The 24,895-nt window shown below is 60.8% G+C and overlaps 1 protein-coding gene across 2 annotated transcripts in view; it reads right to left on the minus strand.

Moving 5' to 3' along the window:
• Positions 1-848: 848 nt before the first annotated feature.
• The window catches only part of PDIA5 (protein disulfide isomerase family A member 5), a 70,715-nt gene continuing 46,668 nt past the window's right edge, over positions 849-24,895 (minus strand). For both annotated transcript variants that reach the window (XM_056127358.1, XM_056127357.1), the window contains exons 11-17: positions 20,096-20,232; positions 11,757-11,833; positions 11,237-11,397; positions 10,001-10,131; positions 7,163-7,233; positions 1,248-1,382; positions 849-1,077 (exon numbers count right to left, since the gene is read on the minus strand). In XM_056127358.1, coding sequence (XP_055983333.1) covers positions 997-1,077; positions 1,248-1,382; positions 7,163-7,233; positions 10,001-10,131; positions 11,237-11,397; positions 11,757-11,833; positions 20,096-20,232 — 793 coding nt within the window. In that variant the 3' untranslated portion in view covers positions 849-996. The remainder of the gene's footprint in view (positions 1,078-1,247; positions 1,383-7,162; positions 7,234-10,000; positions 10,132-11,236; positions 11,398-11,756; positions 11,834-20,095; positions 20,233-24,895) is intronic.

Consider the following 24,895-nt stretch of genomic DNA (forward strand, 5'->3'; position numbering starts at 1 on the left):
GGCTGCTGTTGGGCCCCGTGGAGTGGCAAGGCTGTTAGGGCATCTGGTGAGAGTGTGCTACTACTCCTAGCCGTCGGCCAGCTGTCTGCTGTAACCGCAGGAGGGCTTGATCACTGCTATGGGGAAGGTGGGCTGCCTCGCCCAGCTCTCCTCTCTGCTACCTGTGTTCTCTGAGCATACACCCTGAGACCTCTCACACTAGCTGATACACCAGGAAGTCCCACGCAGGCCCCCTCTCAGCCCGTGACGACCCCCTCTCACTTCATGCTAGGAGACCCCATCCCTGAAGTGAGCTGCTTTTTTTAAAAAAAAAATTGGGGGCCACACCTAATGGTACTCAGGGCTCACTCTCAGCTCTGTGCTCAGGGATAGCTCCTGGCAGTGCTCAAAGGGCCAAATGTGGTGCCGGTTTGCTGCATGTAAGATGAGGGCCTAAACCCTTGTACTCTCTCTCCAACCTGCACTGAGCTTCCTTAGGGAGAGCAGGCCCTGCAGAGGGAGAGGAGGCTATGAGTTGTCTGAGAAAGAGCACTGGGGGAAATGAGTCCAACCCAGCTGAAAGGCCCCAGAGGCTGCAGGGGGTGAGGGGAGGCCAGCCCCCTGCTTCAGCCTCGGTCTTCACCACCCTCTTCATGCCTCACTCCTCACAGAGGATCAGTTCCCGGGGCTCTTCGGTAGTCTGACCTGCCATCTGCCCTCAGGTGACCGTCGGTTCCCTGTGTCCCCTCCTCAGCCGCCACCTGTAGCCTCGTCCTTGCGGCGAGACCCTGACAGTCCCCTCCCGCAGGACGGCGTGGCATGAGGGAAGACACCAGCGTCCAGCTCTGTGGAAATAACCCACTCCATCAAACAATTGGTTTAATTTTATTTCAAAATTGTACAAAACAGGCCATCAGTGGCTATAAAAAACTTTGTATTCAGAACATGTGGAAATTCGGAAAGAACAACAGGCATCATTCATTCACAGTGTAATGGAAACGCTCTCTGAGGCAGAAATCACAGCTCCTCCTTCCTCTTCCCGAGTCTGTCGTGATCTCCCTCCCGGAGGCCTCGGATAAAGTTGGTGAACCCCAGTTCCTGGAGGGGAGAAGAGAAAGAGAACAGGCCCTTTAACCCCCTACGGAACTGAGCTCTCTTCTCTGCGCTCCAGATCTGGTCAGGTCTCCATGGGGCGTGGGGGTGTGTGCATAGGACCGTGGGGGCAGCAGCCAGCACCACCCACTGCCCGCCCTGGCCCCCGAGCTCACCGTGCGCTCGCCGTCGTACTTCTCTGCCAACTTCCCATAGTGGTAGTGGTGGAACGTGGGGTAGCCTTTGATGGCTTCCTGCTGGCACAGCTCCTGGTTCTTCCCCTGGACACAGTCAACTGCAGCACAGGCGATCTGTGGGCAGACGGGCGGTGAGCGTGGCCAGCCGGCCTGGGGGCTGGACCCTGGGCCAGCGGCCCACAGCCACTCTCTCCCGCGTCCTTGCGCCCAGCAGCGGCTGAGCATGCCTGCTACCTCCAGGCTCGGGCCGTGCTCCAGACGGAGGTGCCAGCCTTTGGTTTTCAAGGCAATGGGGCAGGGCAGGGGTGAGGTGGGGGCTCTGCCTGGCACCCTGGGGTCGGCCCTGACAACCGACAGAGCAGCGACCACATCAGGAACGACCAAGTTGGTGCTGTGGGTCTTGTGTCCCGTGTGGCAGTCACGCACCAGGATTGCGTGCAGGGCTAAGGGGGCTTGTGCGCCAGGAGCCCTGACGTCATGCTCCCGGGTGCAGGGCACAGACGGAGAAACGGGCTGTGCTGCATGAGCCACCGTCTCCTCATCTCTAAGGGACTGATGCCTACGCCTCGGTTAGCAGGCTCTGGAGCGAGAGAACTCGGCCCGGAAAACTGGCACAGAGCCTGGCGGGCAGCGGGCAGTACACGCAGCTGCCTCTGCCCTCGTCCCAGGCTCAGCTGTCAGATCAGGGAGCTGGCATGCAGGAGGGGACGGAGGTGGTCCCAGGTGCAAGAGACCCGGGCGAGTGGTACTGTCAGGAGGAGGAGGTGGGGGGTGGGGTAGTGCCGTGGGCCAGGCGAGAGGAGGGTGGGCCAGGAAGATGCTCCCAAATTGGCTGCTGGCTCAATCCCTCTGCTCTCCTAGCTGCAGCCACACACGGGGTAAGGGAGGAGGGGCCGGGACAGGTCACTAGGAGGGGGTCCCGGGCGGCCTGTCTGCTCTCCAGCGGACACTGGTGGAGGGCGGCATGGGGAAGCCTCCAGGAGGCCTTTCCACAGAGGGAGCACGTGCTCTGAGACCCAAGTGATGGGGAGCCCGCAGGTGAGAGGAGAGCCAGGACAGAAGCAGTAGCTGCCTCCAGAGCCCCTCACAGGAAGGACGTCCCTCTGAGGGCCGAGGCCCTGAAGGACACAGGCTCAATGATTCCATCACCAGGACTCGCAGCTCCAGCCGCTGGGCCTTGTGGGAGGAGAGTGCCACAGGCCACGGAGTCCACGGCAGCGGCTGGCCCTGACTGCCTGCTGAAGGCATGAAAAATGAAAAAAAAAATCACTCAGCGCTCCCCTTCCTCCCCCTGAAATCGACCTCCTTTAACTGCAAACAGAAAAGAGTCCCCAGCTGCACCCTCGCCTTCTGGCCCCTGCCCCCTGCCCCCTCCACTTCCCTTCAGCACCCCCGGCGGGGGTTGGGTGGGTGGGTGGGGCGATGCATCTACTGGGGAAACTGGCTTAGAGAATGAGAAGTTTAGGCCAAGAGTTTGCAAACTGCACGCGGCCTCTCTGGCTCGCAGTCCTGTTCTATTTGGCCCACGTAACATATTTTTAAAAACGAAATCCGAACTAGCTGCCAGCCTGGAAAAAGAGCCAGGAGATGTTCTGTCAGAGCTTGGCGTGGCAGCTTCTCGGTTAAAAGCCGATTTTGACAGCGCTGGCCCTGCGTTCCTGTGGTAACACCCCCCCCCCCCCCCCCAGCGCCTGCGGGCAGGCTCAGGGCGACTGTGGGGGGCGTCCGCTCGGAGCGCAGGACTCCTGGGCGGGCGGTGTGGGCTGCTGGGAGCAGCTACTCTGCCCTCTACAGCACTTTGTGAATGAGCCAGAGAAGAGCAGTGGCAGATGCTTCCCTGCAGTCCCCAGGGTTCCTTTTCCGGCTGAGTGGAGGGACGCGGCCCTGGGGACCCTCGGAAGCGGCTGCACACGCGCCAGGGGCAGGAGGAGCTGAGGCAGAAGTGATGAATTTAATCTGTGTATATGCCCCAGGGCCGGGGGAGCGGTGGTGTAAGCTTCATAAATCTACTAAATTTAAAGCGGAAGGCTCTGTCCGCTGCCCGCACACGAGGCCCTACAGGACCCAAGCACGGGATGTGCTCTCCAGACAGTGCTCGCACAGCTTCTGGCAGAGGGGGACGCAGATGTGCCTCCTGGCGGATCCCTCTCACACACATGCCCAGCACGCACTCAGGCCCGCACTGGCTGACCGCAGCACACTGAGTGTCCAGCTTGCCTCCTCACAGCACGTGCCTTCCGCTCAGCTCGGGCCCCTTACCTGGCTTCTCTGGAGCCCTAGAGCCCTGAGGGTGACCACTGCTGCCTGCCCTCTGGCTGCCCTCCAAGACCACCCCCCCCAACAAGCCCACCCTCCACCCGGCCCGAGGCTGCTTCTGGGATGGCCGAGAGGCCCTATGCTTTTTGTCTGTTTTAGGCTGGGGCCTGTGCTCAGGGCTTACTCTTGGCCAGCCATCAAGACCACTCCTGGCAGTGCCTGGGCACCATATGGGGTGCTGGGGACTGAACCCGGGTTGGCCCTGAGCAAGGCAAGCCCCCTAACCCTGTGTGACCTCTCCAGCTCGGGGCCTTCAATTAGACTCCTCTGTGATGCTGCCTCTTTCTAGCTGCTCATCTAAACAAGCACTTATTTTTTTTTTTTTACTTATTTGGGTCACACCCGGAGTTGCACAGGGGTTACTCCTGGCTCATGCACTCAGGAATTACTCCTGGCGGTGCTCAGGGGACCATATGGGATGCTGGGAATTGAACCCGGGTTGGCCGTGTGCAAGGCAAACGCCCTACCTCTGAGCTATTGCTCCAGCCTCCTAAACAAGCACTTCTTAAAACTTTTCCACGTGCAATCCTTTCCACCTGAGTAATCTTCTATGACCCTAAGTATATAACAGGTACTGCAATAAAACATTAATGACATAATTTAAATTATTTTGACACAATTTGTCTTGGGGGTCACACCTGGTGGTGCCTTGGGGCTTACTTCGAGCTCTGCACTCAGGGGTCACTCCAGGTAGGGCTCAGGGCATCCTGAGGGGGGAAGGGGACGGGACCCGATTCAGCTGTGTGCAAGACAAGCGCTCTATCTGCTGGACTAGCTCTCTCTCCAGTCCCCTTAAAATACTTATTTTTTTTTAAACATTTTTTTGTGTGTCTGCAACACACAGTTGTGTGAAGCTAGGACCTAAGCCTGAGACTCAACGTCCTCATCTGTGCAGTGGGAGTCACAGCCCTGGGCTAATCAGGTGATGGGGCAGAAGGACATCTTATTTCCCCAAGTCTTAGTGAGGGAGAAGGTCCCAGAAAATATCCAGTTTGTTGGTCACCACTGACAGGTCTCGGGGGTCAAGGGCAAATGAGGTTGCTGCGCCGAAGGACTCTCCCTTCTGTGGACAGTCTACAGAGATAAGTGACCTCACGAGAGAGGCTACAGAGGCCTGGGGGGCGCCCGCTGCCTCAGGCTCCTCCTCAAGTCAACCACTCTGCCTGGATAAAGCCCAGTCCCCCGCCACACCCCTTTACATACAGTGAGGCATGGCCCACTTTGCAGCCCCTAGGCCCCCTGGCCCCTGCCTGCGCCCCCAGCCTCCCACGTGGTCCTTGTCCCCATGCCCCTCCATGCCCACTGGACAGTGTGCAGTCTCTGCCCACCCAGTTTGCCAAGCCAACCGTGAATGCATGGAGCCAAAACAGGGGCGGCTTCCTGCGGCTCTATTGATCCAGTAAAATAAATCTCTGCAGGAGCTAATATTGACATTGGCGACAGAAATAGAAGCGAACAACCAATTGCACATTGACTGGGGAAGGAACAATGACCGGCTTCTCATGGGGCTGAGATGTGGCAGCAGGGCGGTCAGGAGGGACAGTTCTGGGCCCTGCGACCCACTGGGCATCCCTGAGGAAGGCACACAGCTCTCTTGGCCCCTGGGGGAGGAGAGCTCCCAGGCCTGCCTCCACGGGGCTTGTACGAGCTCTGATCATGAAAAGCACAGTCCCAGCGGGAAGAAACCCCAAGGGCTAGCAGGGGCCTTGGGTTCCACCCCCAGGGCTGCACCTTCCATGTACTACCAGGTGTGGCCAAACTCCCCCCCCCCACACACACACACAAAGAACAGAAACAAATCAAATTGCTGGGCACCCCCCCAAGAACAGAAATAAGAGCTCAGGGAGCTACAGGGGTATGGGGACCTGGGGGACAGTTCCCAGCATGTCCACTCCCCTCATGGTCCTGAGGGCCACCCTGTGACCCCTGCACTGCTGGCCTGAGTGTCCACCGGGTGGCCCCTGGCCCACTGAGAACTGCTTGGGAGATTCCCCAAGAGCAAAATCAAATCACAAATTCCTAGAATCACAACTCCCCCCCCAAGTGTTTGGAGGGTGCCCCCAGCACCCATGCACCCCTAACACAGGTGCACCTCTGCCGCCTCACAGGGCAGCTCTAGGACCCCAGGAGCACAGCCCGAGCAGAGGCGTGAGACTGCGGCCATGGAAGCGGGTCCAGTGTGGGGCCACCCCCAAGAGCTGCCCAGGGCCATGTGGGTGGAGCCCGGGCAGGGGGGCAGGGGTTCTGGTGTAAGGGCGCCCCCATCGGCCTTGGCACTGGGAGGACGGGTTCCACACACTGACACCCACCGTGCCGGCAGCGGTGCACGGAGGGGCTTGGTTGGGGGGAGACGAGAGGTGGGGCTCCTCTTGCTGTGACCCTTCAGGGCAGCCCATCAGCCCGGGCTGCTTTCTGCTTGGATCAGCATGGTTCGGTTCATTTCAGGCCTCCGCAGCAGGCGCTGGAGGCCCTCACACGGCTGCAAGCACTGCCGCGCTCCTCCTTAGGCTGTGCTGCGAGCTGCATTAGTATTTTTTTTTCCTCTTTTTTGGGTCGCACCCAGCAGTGCACAGGGGTTACTCCTGGGTTGCTCATGTACCCAGGAATCACCCCTGGCGGTGCTCGGGGGACCATATGGGATGCTGGGAATCAAACCCGGGTTGGCCGCATGCAAGGCAAATGCCCTACCCGCTGTGCTATCACTCCAGCCCCCTGCATTAATATTTTTACGATGAGACTAGAGCATGGCTACAGACCCTCCCGGGAAAAGGCTGAAGCACGGAAAGAAAATGCTGGCGACCCATCTGCCATGGGCCTCATGGTCCCATACGCTCACGGCACATGTGAGGCACACGCCTGGCAAGCAGACGCACGCACAGGCACACCCGTGCACACATGCAGGGGCACACACGGCACACATGCACCGCAGGCATGCTCACAACACATATGAGGCACACGCATGCATAGGCACATACACGCAAGCACAGACACACGCACACATGCAGGGCACATGCATGCCACACACACAGCAGGCATGCTCATGGCACATACAAGGCACACGCACAGCAGGCACACACACAGGTGCACACAGGTGCACAGATGAAAGGACACACACATGGCATACACACAGCACACATGCATGCTCACAGCACACACAAGGCACACGCACAGCAGGCACACACACACACAAAGCACACAGGTGCACACATGAAGGGGCACATGCATGGCACACACACAGCAGGCATGCTCACAGCACACGCAAGGCACACACATGCACACATGTGCACACACAGGCACACATGCAGGGGCACATACATGGCACACATGCACAGCAGGCACGCTCATGGCACACACAAGGCACAAGCATGCACAGGCACGTGCACAGCAAGGCATGCTCCCGGCACATGCACAACTCAGCAAGCACACAGCAGGCGCACACACACACCACGCACATGCGTACGACACGGGCGCGTGCAGCGTGGCATGCACACCATCCTGGTGTGCCCACCCAGACAGTGTTCTCCTGGCCAAGGTCTGCACCGGGGAGGAGGCGGATGGCAGGGCGGGGAGGGCCTTACCTTCCGGTCGTCTCTGAAGCCCTCGGCAGTGGCTGTGAAGATGGGGATGACCTTCTTGCAGTGCGGGCACCCTGCGGGAGAGCGAGAGCAAGGTCCGGCGCCCCTCCTGGACTTCTCCCTCAGGCGAGTGGGGGGGTCTGTCCCCCTGCCACTCACACCAGCGGCCTGGGCCATCCTGGGAGCTGTGGCCTCTGGAGGTGGCCTGTCCACACCCTACCCCCATGTGTGCCCCTTACCAGCCAAAGGGGGGGCGGGGCAGAGACCGCACGGTGGGCGTTGCAAGCCTCCCTAAGCTCTGGGCTTAGCAAAGGAGGGCGTGGAGGTAGCTGGACCCTGAGCCCGATCAGGCCAGGCGTGCCTGCTCTGCACGGAGATGGGGCCAGGAGCACCCCCGCCCGAGCCCCAGTGGCCGTGACAAGACACTGCACTGCCCTCCCCTTCTGTGGGAGGAACAGCTCGAATGCAGGAGAAGCACTAGGTACAAAGAGGTGGACGCCAAGGGACTCGAGAAGCAGTCGCGGGGCCCAAGAGCAGCAGGCTGCCCAAGCAAGGGCTCCCTCTGGGGTCACTGTTCATTTGTTAGACACCTTTGTTTTGGGGCCACACCTGGCAGTGCTCAGGGGTTCCTCCTCGTGGTGCTTGGGGGACCACACGGGAGGCGGAGAATCAAACCTGGGCAGGTCGAGTGCAAGCCCTCCCCGCTGTACTCTTGCCCCAGCCTGGTCACTGTCCACTTCTTCCGAACCTCACTGCATCTTACTGAAAACAGCTAAGGCAGAGGGGGCCGCCTGCAAATTCTGATTCCTGTTACTTTTAAGCCCCTCGGTCTCGGCTGCCTAGCCTTCACCCCACCCTGCCCACCCCAGACCGCAGAGAAGGGCAGGGCAGGGCCTGTGGGCACCTGTCGGGCTGCCTCTAAGGGGTCAGCGTCACAAGCCGATTTCTCTTCTGGCACCACACTTGCCCCCTCCGCACCCCAAGACTGAGGCCAGCACAGAAAACCCCAACTCTGAACCCTCCGCAGCTTGGCAGAGACAGCAGCGGAGGCAGGAGCCTGAGGAAGGGGCTGGAATATTCGTTACACTCGCCTCTACACCTGCCTCTACTCTGTCCACACCCCTGATGTCTCTGCACTGAAACTTCATTCCTGAGTCCAAGTGATACAGTGAACATCATAAAGAACACAGTGTGCCTGGGCTTGGTTTTCGGTTTCCCGGGGCTCTGTGTTCAGGAGAACACACAGTGCTTGGCCCTCTGAGCCATCTCTCCAGCCCCATATGCAAGTATTTTGATCACTGAAAAAAAAAAAAAAACCCAAACACCACCTTTGCGTGGTTGCTCCTGCCCCAAGTCCACCGATGAGCTCGCCTGAGGACCCGCCACAGGGCCTGGGAACAGCGGTATGGGGGCCGTTAGTGCCAGATGCTCGGGAGGACGGTGAGCCCAAGGCCTAACAGGGTCCATGTTCTCCCTGTGTCCCGGGACCCCCCAGCACGGCAGAGCTACTCCTGGAGGGAGAAAGGCTCTGGCTCCCGAGGGATGGGAGCAGACCCCCTCACAATTCCCTGGGAATTTATGAGTCTTCTGGTCGCTCATGAAAGCCCCCGCCAGCACGATACTGGGGAAGGTACGGGATGTGGTGGCTGAGGTCCACTGGGACAAGAGGCCGCAGACATGGCGTCGAGGAAAAGCCTCGGAGGTGAAAGGCACGGCTCGAGTGGGTGGCGAGGCCCGGGACTGCCAGGCGAGGGTAGGGAGGGGGCAGGAAGGATAGGGAAGGTCCTGGAAAAGCCTTTCGAGGGCTTTGGAGTCTGCTCAATGACCGGCCAAGACTCCTTTCCTGGGCCCAGATGTCCCTCGACTCTAAGCTGGCACGCTGTGAAAGGATCTGTCCTCTGGCCTGTGACGGAATACCCCCACCACCCCGTAGCAGGCTCAGGAGGGCGGGCCTGTCCCCGTGCTCTGTCTGGGCCGGGGCACCATTCAGCCCTGGAGACAGACCCTGGCTTCCCAACCCACCCACCCCCAGGAGACTGGTGAGGGCAGCAAGGCGGGCTAGCTACAGGCCCGCGGGGCTATGACTCCACAGCAGAGCAAGCACTGGCGTCCCCCGAAACTCACCCAGCTGGGGAGGGCGGGGCTCCCAATGCCAAAAGCCCCACTGAAGTGGGAATGGGGATAAGAGCCCAGGTCACACGTGGGCCCGAAGATGCCTCCTCAATGCACGCTTCAGTGAAATGGCTAAGGGGGCACAGGCGGAGAAGTGACTGTCCCCTCACTGCGCCCCTTGGGAAGGTCAGTCACAGAGAGGGGCTGGGTGCACCGGAAAGGGGGTGGCACCAGGGGCCAAAATATCCAAGTGGCTGGGGCTGGAGCGATAGCACAGCGGGTAGGGCATCTGCCTTGCATGCGGCCAATCCAGGTTCAATTCCCAGCATCCCATATGGTCCCTTGAGCACCACCAGGAGTAATTCCTGAGTGCAATGAGCCGGGAGTAACTCCCGTGCATCGCTGGGTATGACCCAAAAGCAAAAAAAAAAAAAAAAAAAAAAATCCAAGTGGCTGAGGGTTTGCTGGAGCAGCCAATGCCCGGGGGAGGAAGAAGCCCAGGAAGGAAGGAAGTGGTCAGAGAGGTCAGAAAGGAAGAATCCAGGGGTACAGGGGGTGTCACTGCCCAGAGGCACATGAGCTTCAAGGCGAACAAAAAACACGACTGCGGCAGAGCTGAAAGGAGTCCTGGGGCCTGAAGGAAAGGAACCAGGGAGCCTGTGGTCTGGGTCCTGGGGAGCACCCCAACCCCTGCCCCTCCCCCGGCCCCCAGCATGCCCTAATACTCACAAGGGGCATAGAACATGACCAGGGTGTGCTTCTTCTTCTTCAGGGTCTCCCGGAAGTTGTCCCTGGTCAGATGCAGCACGCTGGTCTGCTGCTCCTCCCAGGTGGGCTCGGGCGGGGGCGCGGCCTCGGGGCTGTGGGAGGGAGGGGGAGGAGTCCTGAGGGGAGATGCCCTGAGGAAACCACGTTCCATGGACAGCCTCGGTTTCTGAGGCTGGAGAGACAGTTACAAGGGTTAAGGTCCCTCCTTGCCTGCCGCCAAGCCCAGTTCTGTCCCGGCCTTGTCAGGATGATCCCTGGCAAGCCACAAGAAACACCCCCACCCCCCTCCACACCACCAGCAGAGGCATGCAGCTCCCTCTGCGGGTACCCGTGCAGACGAGGCATGGAGCACCTGAGCCCGGGTACAGGCCGGGCAGCCCCCGGGCTGTCTCCGTGCCCTGATACAGAAGCATCTCACTGCTGCCCGCAGGCCCACGGCATCCCCCAGCTCTGCGCCTGAGCCTTCGCAAGGGCCCAGGGTGGCCTGGGCTCCAACTCGGGCGACTAGTCGGGGCCCTCAGGTGGGTCACCGAACCCGCCTGGGAATCAGGGACTCAACTCGCAAGTCCCTGGCCTCCTCACGAAGAGCCGACAGTGTTGGTAAAGGAACCAACACCTTGAAGCTACTGCATGCAGAGATGCGCTGATGGCAGCGGCCATAAGGGCGGAACTGTCCAGTCCCCTCCCGTCCCCTCCCCATGCGGCCTTGGTCCAGCATCAAGTCCAGTTCTGGAGTTGCCTTGGCTGCTCCTGCTCCCCTCTGACACCCACACTCTTCCGCTCGTCCTGGGTGCTGTCACCCTCCCTGGTCCCTCCAAGCTCCCTCCCTCCATCCTGCCCTCCCCCTGCCCTCCCGGTTCTGCCAGCTCCACGTCTGTGTACCACGGCTGAGGCTGCCCTGAACCCGTTCCCTCACCTGGAACCCGACTCCTGGGGTTTCTCGGGCATTTCCATGTGGAAGTGCCACTGTCACCCCAGCCCAGTCCACCCAGGGCACCTTCTCCCACCTGCAGTGCCGTGCTCAGTGGCAGCCCTCCCTTCAGACGCTCTCATGAAGGTCCCCCTGCTCCCCGGGGTGGACGGCAGAGCTTCCCAGAAGGCAGCACCGGGCCAAACACGCCGTGTGTGGCTTTAGGATGGGGGTGTCAGGCTGTGATGGCTGCCTGGCGTCGGCCGGAATCCAGGGCATCCACTCACTTGTGCATCCAGTCTATGAAATTCTTCTTGGTCCTGAGTGCGGGCACGGACATTTTCTCCCCGTTCTTAAAGTACTTGAGCGTCGGGTACTCGGAGATGTGGAACCTTTCTGCCAGCGCCTTGTTGGCAGTCGCGTCGACAGCTGCAAGGACACCAGAGCTCTGGGATGGGGGAGAGGCCAACCATGCACGATGCCTCAGACGCGTGCCGGCACGAGGGGGGGCCCGCCTGCCCCCACGCCCCCACGACCTCAAGCCTGGGCTAGGGGCTCTGCCTCCCCACCAACCAGGCTCAGACAGGGCTGTTCCCCAGTGCGGGGGGTGGGGGGCGGGGGAGAGGAAGGAGGGAAAGGGAGAGGGAGGTTGCTGAGGCCACCTGGGGGGGGCGGGCACCTGATCCCAGTCTCCCCCAAGCCCCCGCCCCGAGAAGCCCCTTTGTCTGCAGAGGGGTGTTTACTCAGGTCGGCCAGGCTATGGGGACTCCTGCTCAGGGCCCCCCACGGGCGGTTACGGGAGCTTACATCTGCGCTGTCTGCTCCATGCAGGACCTTTGCTGCGCTCTCAAACTCCGGCTTCATGCTCTTACAGTGTCCACACCCTGTGGGAGAAATCCCGAGAAATCACTCCCCCTGCACACAGCTGCAGGGGGTCGAGGTGGGGGTCGAGGTGGGGGCGTCTCTGACCCAGGGATCCCAGACATCAGGGGACCAGGGAGGAAAAGGGGAACATGCCCCTGGGGGGGAGGAGGGGGAAAGAGAACCATCTGCTATCGGCTGGGTGCCGGGAGGTGGGCATGGGAGAAGGCCAAGGGGCGGAACTTAAATCATGCCATAACCCTCAGGCGCCATACGGCCCTGGCCCGTGTGCGGGCGCTGCTCTACACGCTTTGGCCCCACCTGCGGGGCGGCCCTGCAGGAGGGGCGGGGGCGCGGGTCAGGAGGAGGACCCAGGCTCCCCAGCAGGCCAGCCCGCGGCACAGCTGGACACGCCGGCAACACGGCTGGGCCTGAACACTCCCTCCCTCACCACGGGCAGAGGGGCCGGGAAAGGGACAGGCACGATCCAACAACTGGTGGACGACGACTAGGCTGACCGCAGGAACTTCACGGCGGGTCAGAGGAGCTCAGCGCGCCAGGCCCTTCTGCAGCATGGGTGGAGCTAGGCCCACCGCAGAGCTGGGGGCAGCCCCGACACATGCCAGGTGTGCCCCCAAACAAGGAACAAACAAACAACACCAACAACAAAGAAACGCAGAGAGAGAGGCCAGAGGACCCTCCCATGATGTGCCATCACCCCAGAGTTCTCGCCTCCAACAGCCCAGCTGAGCCGGGGGGTGGGGTGGGGGGACCAGGCAGGCCCCAGGCGCTAACACCCCCCTGCCCCTGCCCAGCTCCCCCAGCCCACATGCCCCAAGCAGGATGTGAGAGGTACGGCAGGGCAATGCCCAAGGGAGCGCAGAAACCTGCCACCCTCAGGCATCAGCGATGTCCCACACCTGCCCCTCTGCTGCCCTGTCCTGGCTTCGAGGCACTGCCAACAACAACAGTGCCCTGTGGGGCGGAGAACAGGCCCGAGGGCTGCTGCCTGTCCTAGGGACTAAGCAGTGCCTCCGGGAAGAGCTGGGATCATGGCACGGCGCGGATCCCAGGGTGGCGGTCAGGGAGCTCTCTGGCTCTCAGCACGACCCGGGGCTCCCCCAGGCCCACCCCGGACTCCTGGACTGTGCGGTGGAATACAAGTGCTTGTCCCTGTCAAGGTGTCACACCCTCCTCAGGGAGCCAGATATGAGGCCCTGGCAGATGCCACAAGCAGCCCAGGTGGGATTAGAAGGTGGACCCTCGGGCTGGGGCTGTTGCACAGCCTGCCAGATAGCCCAGTGCCCACCGCAGTGGGGGCTTCTGCCCCCCGCACTCTGTCTCCACCCCGGCCCCCAAACCAAAATGGCTCATCCTGAGGCTCCAGTTCACACTGGACCTGCCAGTCTGTCCATTTCCCATGCCGCTCACCAAGTAATTTCCACGCCTGTATTTTGGGGGCCTTTAATTTTTCCCACCTTGTGGCATGATAAAAGCTGTCTTCTGACTTTTTCTTTCCAAATCGTAAATCACATCAAACTCCCTTGGTCGAAACTTTCCAGTGGCTGCCCGCTACCAAGAGTAAAACCCGGCCTCCCGGGCTGTGGCGGAGAGGGAGATGGTAGATCCCACATGCGAAAGAAGGGGGAAAACTCAGGAGTCACAAGCCCCAGACCAGCGAGTCCCGCTGCGGCCCCACAGCCACTGGGACCATCGCTGGCCCCTCTGGCATCGGCCTGGGCAGCTAACTGCTGGGAGCCCCAGTTCCCCGGGGTCCGACGGCTCAGCTCGAGTCCATGGAAGCCCCCACCCACCCCCCTGCTCCAAGCACGGGTCCAGACCCCGGCTACTTTCTCCCTGGTGCCACAAACCGCTGGCACCACCCTCATGTCCTGGGCAGCACTGCCGGGCACAGGACAGGCGCAGACCACACGCGGAACGCACTCAGGAGGGCGCAGGAGGGCGTGCACACTGAGGGCACACACGAGACACACAGCCCACGTGCAGCGCCTGCCCGCCCGCCGGGACCCCACGCACCCGGCCAGACCCAGGCAGCACAGCCCCTGCTGCACCTGCACACGGAGGCCTCCGCCCTGCTTGACTGAACTCTGCATAGGCAAGGGTCAGGCCTCGCTCCCTAACAGCAGCCCACACTAACCCCTTCACCCACGGCCGTGCCAGCCCCCGCCTGACGCCCCCTCGCCCGCCCCTACCAACCTACTCCCCTGCTCCAGGCTGGGTCTGACACACTGTGGGAACCTCCAGCACTGGCCTGGGCGCCCAGAGCTCAGCAGTGTGAAGGCTTTCATTCTCCTCAAGCCTCAGTTCCCTCCGCGCCCTGAGCAAGACAGCAGTCAGGTGAAGGCACAAGCTTCACTCAGCGCATGTGTGGTAAGGACCCCGCCGGGCTCAGGACGTCCTGCTGGTGTGTGTGGGAGCAGCTCTGGCCCTGCCCCTAGCACCCAGACCATGCTGCCAGACTCCCCTGCTGGGTTTTTATCACTGTGCAGGGCTGGCATGTGACGGGACCAAGCAGAAGGCGCCCCCTTCCCCTGGCAGCCACACCCTGGTGCCTGCCTGCCCACCCTACCCTCAGATCCTCCACACCCACGGGCATCTGTTACACTTTGGGCTTTCTGACAGCTCAGCAGATGGAACTGGGGTTCCCGGGTCACCAGTTCCATGCGGAAGGCTCCTGGGCACCGGGAGGGAGCCGAGAGGGCCTGGTCTGCCACCTTCTCTGGAAGTGGAGAGGCTGTGCTGGGGGCAGGAGGGCCTCCCTGACACCCCCAGGTCTCAGGGGCCCCCGCAGGACGGCCTCCCTGATGCCCCCAGGTCTCAGGGGCCCAGGGGCATCAGGCCCCGTGAGCTGAGCCACGCTGACAGGGGGCAAGCTCGCTCTCCAGGGCTCCATCCTTCACAGCCCCCGCTGGCACAGAGCAAGAGCCAGGCTTCACTTGCTCCCCTGCATTAGTGTAAAAATGCAGATACGAAGCTTTTAACATTTTTCTTCCAGGCCTCTATCCTAAGGAAATTATCTGACACATAGACAAATATTTATGCATGAAAACGTTCTCCGCGGGGTGATTTATAACAGGGAAATACGGTAAGCAGCTCCAACCGTCAGCATTATGGTGCTGGCTAAGTAATTTATGGCACCATTATACAATGGAATATTATGTGACCACAAAAAGCATGCATTCCCCCCCCCCCCCCCAAGTGTTCTTAATAATACCAGGAAAACAGTGCATGGGAGGGAACTTCGAGAAATAGCAGTGGGTCCCTTCTTTCCACCTGGCACAACAGCCAAAAGAAAACTCCAGGTGAATGAACCCACCAAAAAAGCAGAATGCCGCAAGTGAAATGCAGGATGCCATTTTCACTTTCTGGGGAGTGGATCTGACACGTTGTCCACAAATGCCAGCTCAGGCGGGGAGGCTTGGCGGGAAGTGGGCCTCGGGGCTTACACCGTGCTGGACCCTGAGGCTACCTTTCAGGCTCTGGCCTAGGGCAAGTTCTTGACCTCTTGACCTCTCCTAAGCTGGGGATGCTCTGACAAGGATATCCGGGAACTCGTGGTGAAGACCGAGTGACTTCCTGGAACACGCTGAACAGTTAACCTGACCCAGAGCCACACGCTCAGCAGACATCCTGCTGCTGGACCACAAAAAATGTGCCATTTTTATACGATGGAAGAAATCATAAAGCGAAATCGTAAAGTGTAAATCGAAGACACAGAAAAGAGCATCAGGCCCAGGGGCTGGCCCAGGTGCCCAGAAGGTGCAAGCCCACAGAGAGAAGGGCGCCGTGTCTGGGAGCCTGCCAGGCACAGGGCCACAGCAGGACAGGCCGAGGGGCCCTTCTGGAGGGCAGCGGCCCCTCGACTCAGCTCCCCTCTGCATACTGCACACTTTGCAGCAGCATGGTCAGCCAGAGAGGGGCCAGGACACTGCATTACAGGTGGCGGGGTGCACTGTTTGCAGAGTCAGTGCCAGGGGGATGGCTTGAACTGTGTGGCCCACGGAGATGAGAGAATGCTCTGCGTCCCTCATCACCAGGGAACTGCAAACAGAACAATGAGAGACCCTGTCACAGCAGAGACACATACCACAGAGACCAAAAACAACCAGGAGCCAGAGAGAGGTACAGCAGGTCGGGCCCTACCTTGCACAAGGTTAATCCGGTTCCTTCCCGGGTGTCCCGAGCACTGAGAGGAGTGATTCCTGAGTGCAGAGCCAGCAGTAACCCCTGAGCACTGCCAGGTGTGGCCACAAAAACTTAATAAATAAATTAAAAGAACAAAACCAATGTTGGCGTGGAAGTGGGGGCAAAGGGACCTTCATTCGGTGTTGTTGGAATGCTGACTGGTCTAGCCTATTGGGCAAATATTATGGACATTTCTCAGAAAACTAGGAATTGAGCTTGTGACACAGCAATCTGCTTTTTGGCATCTACCCCAAAACCGGTGAGAAAAGACACCTGCCCTCCTATGTTCATTGCAGCACTGTTCGCAGTAGCCAAAATTCAGAAACAACCCAAGTGTCTAGACTAGACGACTGGGTTAGGAATCTTCAGGTCATGCACACAAGGGACTACGACTCGGCTCTAAGGGAAGGCGAAGTCATGCAGTCTGATGCTGGAGGGGAACCCGGAGAACATCCTGTTGAAGTGCAGTTACTCAGGAGAGAGACAGAGGGACTGGATGGGCTACAGAGAACCAAGTAGAGGGGAGAGAAATGCCCAACGGCATCAGGAACTGGGAACTGTTCACCAGAAACACATCACAGGGGAGAGAGGGACAGAGGGCCGGGGGCACCGGGAGCACGTGGGGGGAAGTGGGCACTGAAGGGGGGGTGCGGGAACATGCCATGAATGGAACCCGTCACCAACAGTGCTATAAACCACAGTGCCTGGAATTTTTTAAAAAATTTGCAGCATGGCTCAGCTGTACCACCAACATTCTCAGGGGTCACAAACATGAAGGCAGACTCAGACGCCAACATCTGCATTTACATGCAAACATCTCCGGGAAACAAATCATGGGAAGGCAGACAGGGATGATTCTGTTCCTGTCAAACACAAAGGGCCAAGACTGCCACTGGGACAGGAGCAGCACAGAGGGGCCTGCAGGGGTGACCGTGGCAGAGCAGCAGAGACCGGGTTGGCAGGGGTGTCGTGCAGCAGGGGTGAGGGCAGCAGGGATGAGACCAGCAGGGGTGTGGTGAGGAAGGGATGAGAGCAGCAGGGGTGTGGTGAGGAAGGGATGAGAGCAGCAGGGGTGTGGTGAGGAAGAGCTGAGCGTTGCAGGGGTGTGGTGAGGCAGGTGTGAGAGCAGCAGGGGTGTGGTGAGGAAGGGGTGAGAGCAGCAGAGGTGAGCGCAGCAGGAATGTAGTGAGGCAGGGTAAGAGCGGCAGGGGTGTGGTGAGGAAGGGGTGAGAGCGGCAGGGGTGTGGTGAGGAAGGGGTGAGAGAGGCAGGGGTGTGGTGAGGCAGGGGTGAGAGCAGCAGGGGTGTGGTATGGCAGGAGCTGTGTGACCAAGGCACCTGGCTCTGCTTCTGCCAGGAGACGGCTGCTAACACCGTCTGAAGCAGCCAGTGCCCCTGAGGAAGGGGCCGATGCATGGAACAGCACGAGGGGCCACAGCTCTGCGTGCAACAGAGGAAAGGATTTAACTGTGTTCACTGGAAAGCAAAAGTGGAAAATAAAACCAGCAAGAACAGTGAAAAAAAAAAAAGTGAAAAGTTGCTCCCCCAGGCAGTAGCAAGGAGCGTCTGCGCTTTTTGGGTGGCATGGGCACACCCCATGGGGCTCGCCCCAGGCTCTGCATCAAGATCACTCCCGGAGGGAGTCAGGTGGGCTAGCAGCATGCGGGGCGGCACTGCGCCCTCTCCCACCTCTCGGCGCCCAGGGTCTGGGCATCACCCCCTCCCTGCAGCCTCAACTGCCTACAGTCACCTGTCACTTCACGGTCAGTACAGAAACAGACTGGACGCAGAGAAGCTGGGGCGGGAGGGGCCGGGCCATCAAATGTGCAGCCACACCCAGCAGCCTGCAGGAAGGGGAACAGGGCAGAGCTGAGCTCCCTCCCCAGGGGGTCTGGGCCCCAGCTCCCTCCCGGCGGGCTCCTGAGCACCCACTGCTCCCCCAGGACACCCTCCCTGGATGCCCCCGTTGCTCTCCTTAGCACACGCGCAGGACTGCTTGCTCGCAGTGTGATGCTGGGTGGGACCCGAAGCCCCCCGCCACCCAGTGCGGCGCCGGTGGCAGACCCTACGCAGAGCAGCACTGGGAGAAGACAAGCGACTCCCCCCCCCCAGGACTGCCACTTCACCAGGCAGGAGGCAGCCCCCACTGCGCAGGGAGAGGCCCCTTGGGCAGAGGGGGCTGCTCCGAGGAAGAGCTCTGGGCTGGGCAAGCCTGCCTGGGACCAGTGACTGCAGGGAATGGGGGCGGGTCCGGGGCGGGGCCTGCAGCAAGGGCCTCACCGCTCTGCGCCTCTGCCCTGTCAACCGTCAAGGGGACCCGGCCTCAGAGGAAGGCCTTGGCCTTGCTCCTCTCGCCCTGGCCGGGCACACACCGCAGAGCACGGGGACCTGGGACAGCGAGGCCCAGGGAAATGGGGGAGGTGTCGGGAGGCGTGGGTGCACACAAGCGCGTGTGCGCTGGTTTCCTGGGCTCACCCTCCAGTTCAGTGCTCAGAGCTTCATTGTTCCTTTTCTTCTCTGTGCCCGAGACGTGACGGGGCGAGTGGGGAGTCTGGCAGGAACGGAAGGGCACTGACCCTGCAAGCATCGGCTACCCCGAACACACACACGCACACATACACATATGCGCACACACACACACGCACACAAACACATACACACATACACGGGCGCACACACACGTGCGGGTGCACACACACAAGCATGCACACAAACACATACACACACAAACACACATAGACGCACACATACACACGCACACACTTGCAGTTTGCAAACAAGGTCCTTGGGAAGGGCTCAGAAAACAGCTACTAAACCACCCCCCTCTCTGGGACACGCTGCTTTGGGACACATTCCAGGGGTCAGCAAAGAGAACAGACTCCTCATGATGTGTGGCACAAACCATGTCACAGCTCCAGCCTCAGTGCTTCTAGCAGAGCTGGAGAAGTGTGTGTATGTGGCGGCGGGGGCGGCCGGGGGGGGCCGGGGGGGGATCAGGGGAGGGGGCACGCTCCCGAGAGGGAAGCAGCCGAACACACCCCCGCTCTCCACTTGGGGAACCTGCTCCGTCAGCATCCGTGAGAGCCCGGAGAGCAGATGGGGACGCCCCATCTCCCGGCCAGGCCGCACGCAGCCCCGGGCGCTGCTCAGATGGAAGCCGGGTCATGGGGAACCCAGTGGCGGGAAACAGAGGCTGCGCCCTGGAAAAGTTCCCCTCTGAGCATCCTCAGAAGCTCTGGAGCTGGGGTGAGGGGACAGGGGAAGGGGGAAGGGGTGAGCAGGAAAGAGGCCATTTCCCTGTGGGGGGGAGAGAGAGAGAGAGAGAGAGTGTGTGTGTGTGTGTGTGTGTGTGTGTGTGCGCGCGCGCGCGCGCGCGCGCGTGTGCGTGTGAGAGTCTCATGCTCTGTGACAGGATGGTCACACTCCCAGCCGAGCAATGAGCGTGAGGAACCCTGGGGTCAGGGAACCCGAGGACCCCCAGGGTGGGTCTACACCACCGCATCACAACTGAGGCTGGTCCCAAAGGCCGTCTCTCGTGGGTTTTCTCCTCCTCTGGCGGGAGAGAAGAGCTGAGCCCCTCCCTGAGCGCCAGGGCTCTGCGGGGCTGCCAGCCCCTCGGCCGCCCGCCGTGCAGGAGATCCCTCTCCCCCAGGCGATGAGCCGCAACAACCCTCAGGGAGACACGCTGGCCCAGAGAACCCCAGAGCTGCTTGGGCGCAGGCAGGCACTCCCATCACTAAGCCCATTCTCTACCGCATGCTGCCACGCCAAAGGACTGGAGCTACCCAGGGGGCTGGGGGGAGCCTCTGCAGTGCCAGCCCTGGCCCCCGTGCCCCCTTGGCAGGCCGGCTTCCTGCCTAGGTGACAAGGGGCGGGTGTGTTCCCAGGGGGCTCTGGGGAGGGAGGGCTGTGTGCACTTCCCAACCCATGCCCGTGTGGAGGAAGCTGCTCACGCCTGCCGGGCTCAGACTGTGGCCCAGATGCAGACACTCGGGCACCCAGAGGGCCCTGGACAGCTAGTGCCCGCTCCTGCCTTGGGGTGGCAGGGCGGGGGAAGGGCGGGGCCGGGGCGCCACTCACATGGGGCGTGGAACATGACGAGGACAGAGGAGTGCTCCTTCACAAACCGGTCAAAGTCGTCGTCGGTCAGGTGATAAACGGAGCCACCCTCGTCTGCCCAGGGCAGCTCGGGCACCGGGGGCTTTGGCGGCTGCGGACTGGAAGACCAAAAACAGGCAGAGCTCAGAGCAGGCCCGACCAGGCCACCCCCCGACACGGCAGCTGCCCTGGGGGACGCCAGACCCCCCTCGCCACCGCCAGTCCCCGAGGCCCCAGTGTGGGCTCAGTGGCAGCGGCAACTTGTACCTGGAGCCCTGCTGCAACCCTCACTCCCTCTCTGGCGGCTGGGGGTGTTGCCAGCCAGCCTCTGGGACTTTGCCGGCAACAGCAGAGGAGCAGCCATAGGAGGAAGGGGGGCGGTGATGTCCAGCGCTGACCGACAGGGCGCCCAGAGGGCAGAGGTCACCTGTGGCTTCAGCAGGAGCCCGTCTGGCTGGAAGGAGCTGGGCACCAAATTTGCCAGAGCCCAGCGCCCACCACCAGCTCCACTGCGTCTCTCAAGCTCCAAGGGTGAGGGTGAGGCGGCCGCGGTCACAGGTCCCCCACACATGCCCTGCCCAGCACTGTCACTGCCACTCTGAATCGCCCTCCATGATGGCAAAGGCACAAACACAGCCTTCGTGGGCCGCCTTGGCGCTTGCGGTGCAGAGAAGGGCCAGGCCCCAGTCACTAGGACGGGGAGGTCATGAGAACAAGGCTCCCACAACTGAACCTGCAACCGGGGGCAGCTCGCCCAGCCCCACCCACCAGGGAGGGTGACCAATGCTGGACGGGCCGGGGGCAGGGTCCAGCCTGGGAATGAGGCAGCACTGCCAGGCAGCGGCCACAGGGCAAGACCAAGAAACCCAGGTACCGATGCCTCCAAAAAACCACCGCCGAGCCCCCCACAGAGCGTTCGCTCCTCAACACAGCAGCTACACCCCCAAATCAAGTGCATTCGGAGGCATTCACTCCAGACCTGCCGTTTTCAACCTTTTTTTTTTTAACACCTGAACATTGGTGAAAATAGGACTATTTCAAGGACCACCAAGGCAGAAAATGAAAACACGCAGAATGAGGAGGAATCCTTGTCCATCGGTGTTCGTAACAGTAGCGCCACGTGACGGAGACTGCGAGGCCAGTGCAGGAGGTCCTCTGCCGGAGGAAGATCTCCGGGGCCGGCTGCTGAGAACCGGTCACAGCTCACAGGGAGAGGCCCCTGCACCCATGCGTGGAGGAGCTCCGGTTGGCAGCCGTGTCCATGCCAGGAGGCCGGAGCACAGCGCAGGGGAGGACCAGGAACTGCTCTGTGGAACGCCCCAGCGGAGCGAGCAGGTGCCACACAACGCTCATGGCACACGTGCTCTGTGCATGCCTGCACGCGACAAAGAGCAACTCCCCACACTTGTGGGCGCCCTCGCCACGGAACTGAGCGACACTTGCCGTCTGCGCGGGCGCAAGAACAGGCTGGTGGGCGCCTTGCAGGTGAGGCTTCTCAAGGGATGACTTTAGAGTATCTTTTAGAACTGTTTTTTCCCCCACTGTGCAAATGAAATTACTTGTATTTTTGTTAAAACTCTCCATGCACACACAGACAACGAAGAAGCCGCAGCATCACAAGCATGTGAACGCACTCGAGAAAATTCTAGTCAAAATGAAGGGAGGGTGGGGGTGAGGCTCAGCGGGTGAGCACACGCCTGGTGGCATGTGTGGGCGCGATCCCCCAGCACCACGGTGGGGGGAAAAGGTGGGAAGGGAAGTATGGGGCCTGGTGGAAGAGCGTAGGCTCCGCACACGTGAGGCCCGGATCCCTCCTGCAGCACAGAAAAACAACAACAACAAAAAAAACGCACACCCCAAAACCACCATAGGAGTAGAACACACACACGCATACACACGCGCGCGCACACACACACACACACACACACACACACACAGAAAACAACAGGGAAGAAAACACAGTGAAAAGAGCAAGACAGGTCAGTGCAGCTTCCGCAGCACGGAAATGGACTCAGGGGTGCAAGCTGCAGGTGGACGGCGAGGCAGGACCGACACGGGAGGTGCCGCCCAGGGAAGCCGGGCTAGGCCAGGGCTCAAATCAGGAGGCACAGGGATGGGCTTGGCCTCTGGAGCCTGGCCCACCTGGCAACCGCAGGCCGTGTGCTCTCTGCAGAGTGGCAGGGCGGCATGGGTCAGAGGGCGCCCAGGAGAGAGGTACCGAGAGCTGCCCAGAGGCCCCGACACTGACCGGGACGGGCTTCCTGCTGTTGTCTGCCCACAGGGTGGCCCCGAAGAGGAGAACCCACGTGAAGAGGAGACAGACACCTGAGCCCCGTGGGGGAAAGAGCACGCTGCCACGGGAAGGGGAGGCCAGCTCGTCAGTCCAGGGCCTGCACCACTGGCTCCCTTGCCAGCCTGAGGGGCAGAGGCACCCCATTTGGCTCACTTGGCTTAGAAGAACAGAATACTGGGGGGGGGGGGGGGGCAAAGTGCTTGCCATGCACTCAGCCAACCCTGGTTCGATCCCCGGCACGGCCAGCAGTGACGTCTGAGCATGCAGCAGGAGGAAGGGCCTGAGCACCGCTGGGGGTAGCCCAGAAACAGGAATAAAAACAAACTCAAACTTTCGGAGGCTTTCTCCACCTCAGGCACACCAGGGCAGGCCACAGAGACGAGACATAAAGCATCTGCAAAGCGGCACCCAAATGCCCTTCAGAACCGAAATCTAGGACCTTTCAACAAGTTGGCAGCCTTGAGAGACCAGGGCTTCCCAACCCCAGCCTCGGTGAGACGGAGCGGCGACCTCGGCTCTGGGCTAGGCAGAGTGTCCAGCACACGCACGGCCTCTCCGGGCCCTGCCCTTCCTGGCTGTCCAGAGCGGGTGGCCAGCAGGAGCAGGTTCCTACTGAGCAGGAGATGCAACCCTGGGCACCGTGAGGCCAGAAAACCCTGCGTGTCCTTCCACTCAGGCGGGGGTAGCAGCATCCAGGCAGGCAGGGAGCAGCGGGCATACTCCTTCAAGGTGAGCCCACAGGCCAGCAGAGGGTGGAGCCGCCCCCACCCCCACACATGGTGCGCGAGGGTCCCGGCCCTGTCCTTCTCCTCGGGTATGGGAAGGGCCTCGCCTAAGCAAGAACAGTGCGAGAGGCCTGGCAAAGGCGCTGAGTTGGGTCGGGGCTCCCATGGGGTAGGGAGCAAACAAGCAGGGCGGCCAGGAGACCCCAGAGCTGGACACAGGGCGGCTGGGGGCGAGGGAGCACTCACCCATGAATCACAATGCCTTATCTTGGGTGGGGGCACTTCTGATGGTTTAGTAGCATCTTAATAATAATCACTGTCACTGTCCTCCCGTTGTTCATCGATTTTCTCGAGTGGATCCAGTAACATCTCCACTGTGACACTTGTTACTGTGTTCGGCATATTGAATACGTCACACAGGGAGCTTGCCAGGCTTTGCCATGCGAGTGAGATACTCTCGGTAGCTTGCCGGGCTCACCGGGAGGGGTGGAGGAATCGAACCCAGGTTGGCCAGGTCGGTCGCGTGCAAAGCAAACACCTTACCCGCTGTGCAATCGCTCCAGCCCTGAATAATAATATGCATTTTAATAGCATATTTCATTTGAATGGCCTCAAAATTTTATTAAGCCACTTGGCAGTACAACGGCTTCTGCTGTGGGATTGAAGGGGGTGGTGATAAGGCCACTTCCCGGGGGTTGCCCAAGGCTACACTTCCACATTTTTGGGGGGGAAAGCACACCTGCTGTGCTCAGGGCTCACTCCTGACAGTGCTCAGGAGACCCTGTGGGGTGTGCGGATCGGACAGCGGCTGGCTGTCCTATCTGACCCGCTGCACCAGCTCTCTGGCCTCCGCCTCACCTTTATAAGAGCGGCCCCTCATGAGTCCCCAGTAATGAAGGGCGGCTGCCCAGGGTGACCCCACAACCAGGTGCCCTTCCCGCAGGAAGACGGGAGAGCAGCAGGGCAGAGGCACCGGGGACAGAGGGGACAGAGGTCGGGCAAGAGGTCGGGCATGCCCAGTAGCTGGGGCAGGAGCTGGGGCAGGGGGCAGGCTAGGGGTGGGGTGGGGCGGGAGACAGTAGCCCGCCCTAGCAGACCCCCTCAGACACTCCCCTTGTACACCGGAGGCTAACGAGTGATTCAGAGGCTTAGAACAGCACGAGCCTCATTGTCCCTTCCAGCATGATCCAGGGGGTCTGGGAACCAGAAAGGGGGGGGGGGGGCACAGGCAAAGTTTTTGCTCCGACGAGAGACTATTTGCTGGAACCTCTTGCAAGCAGAGGGAGCAAGGCTTGGCAGGAGAGGGCAGGGGGGTTACTGGGAGAGAGACGCGGGAGGGGCCGGCTGAGACCACGGAAGGAGGCGAGGACGCCTGAGCACCTGCTCAGCTGAGTGGCGCCGCAGGGTTTCTCCCGCCCAGGACCTGACAGAAATTTCCATCCTCTAGTCTGTTTGCTCCTTGTGGCTTTTTTCCCTCCATACACAAAATTAGTCTCTTTCCCCGTTCTGAAAATACACATTTTCAATCTTCATCTGGGTGGGTTACAAATCCTTTCACCCTGTGTCCCTCAGGCAATGAGGCAATCAACTACCCAGAACTCCAGGAGGGGAACAGCGTGAGAGCCAGGGGCTGCCACGGGGTCACGCGCCTCGATGGCTGGCCCTGCCCGTGGTCCAGGCTCTGCCCATCCTTCCTCATTGTGCTGGGTGCCTCCTCGCGGAACCAGGAGAGAAGACCACAGGGAGTGAGAGCACTGCAGAAGG

This window comes from Sorex fumeus, unplaced genomic scaffold (genome assembly GCF_029834395.1).
Source record: "Sorex fumeus unplaced genomic scaffold, SorFum_2.1 ptg000063l, whole genome shotgun sequence".
Taxonomy (NCBI): domain Eukaryota; kingdom Metazoa; phylum Chordata; class Mammalia; order Eulipotyphla; family Soricidae; genus Sorex; species Sorex fumeus.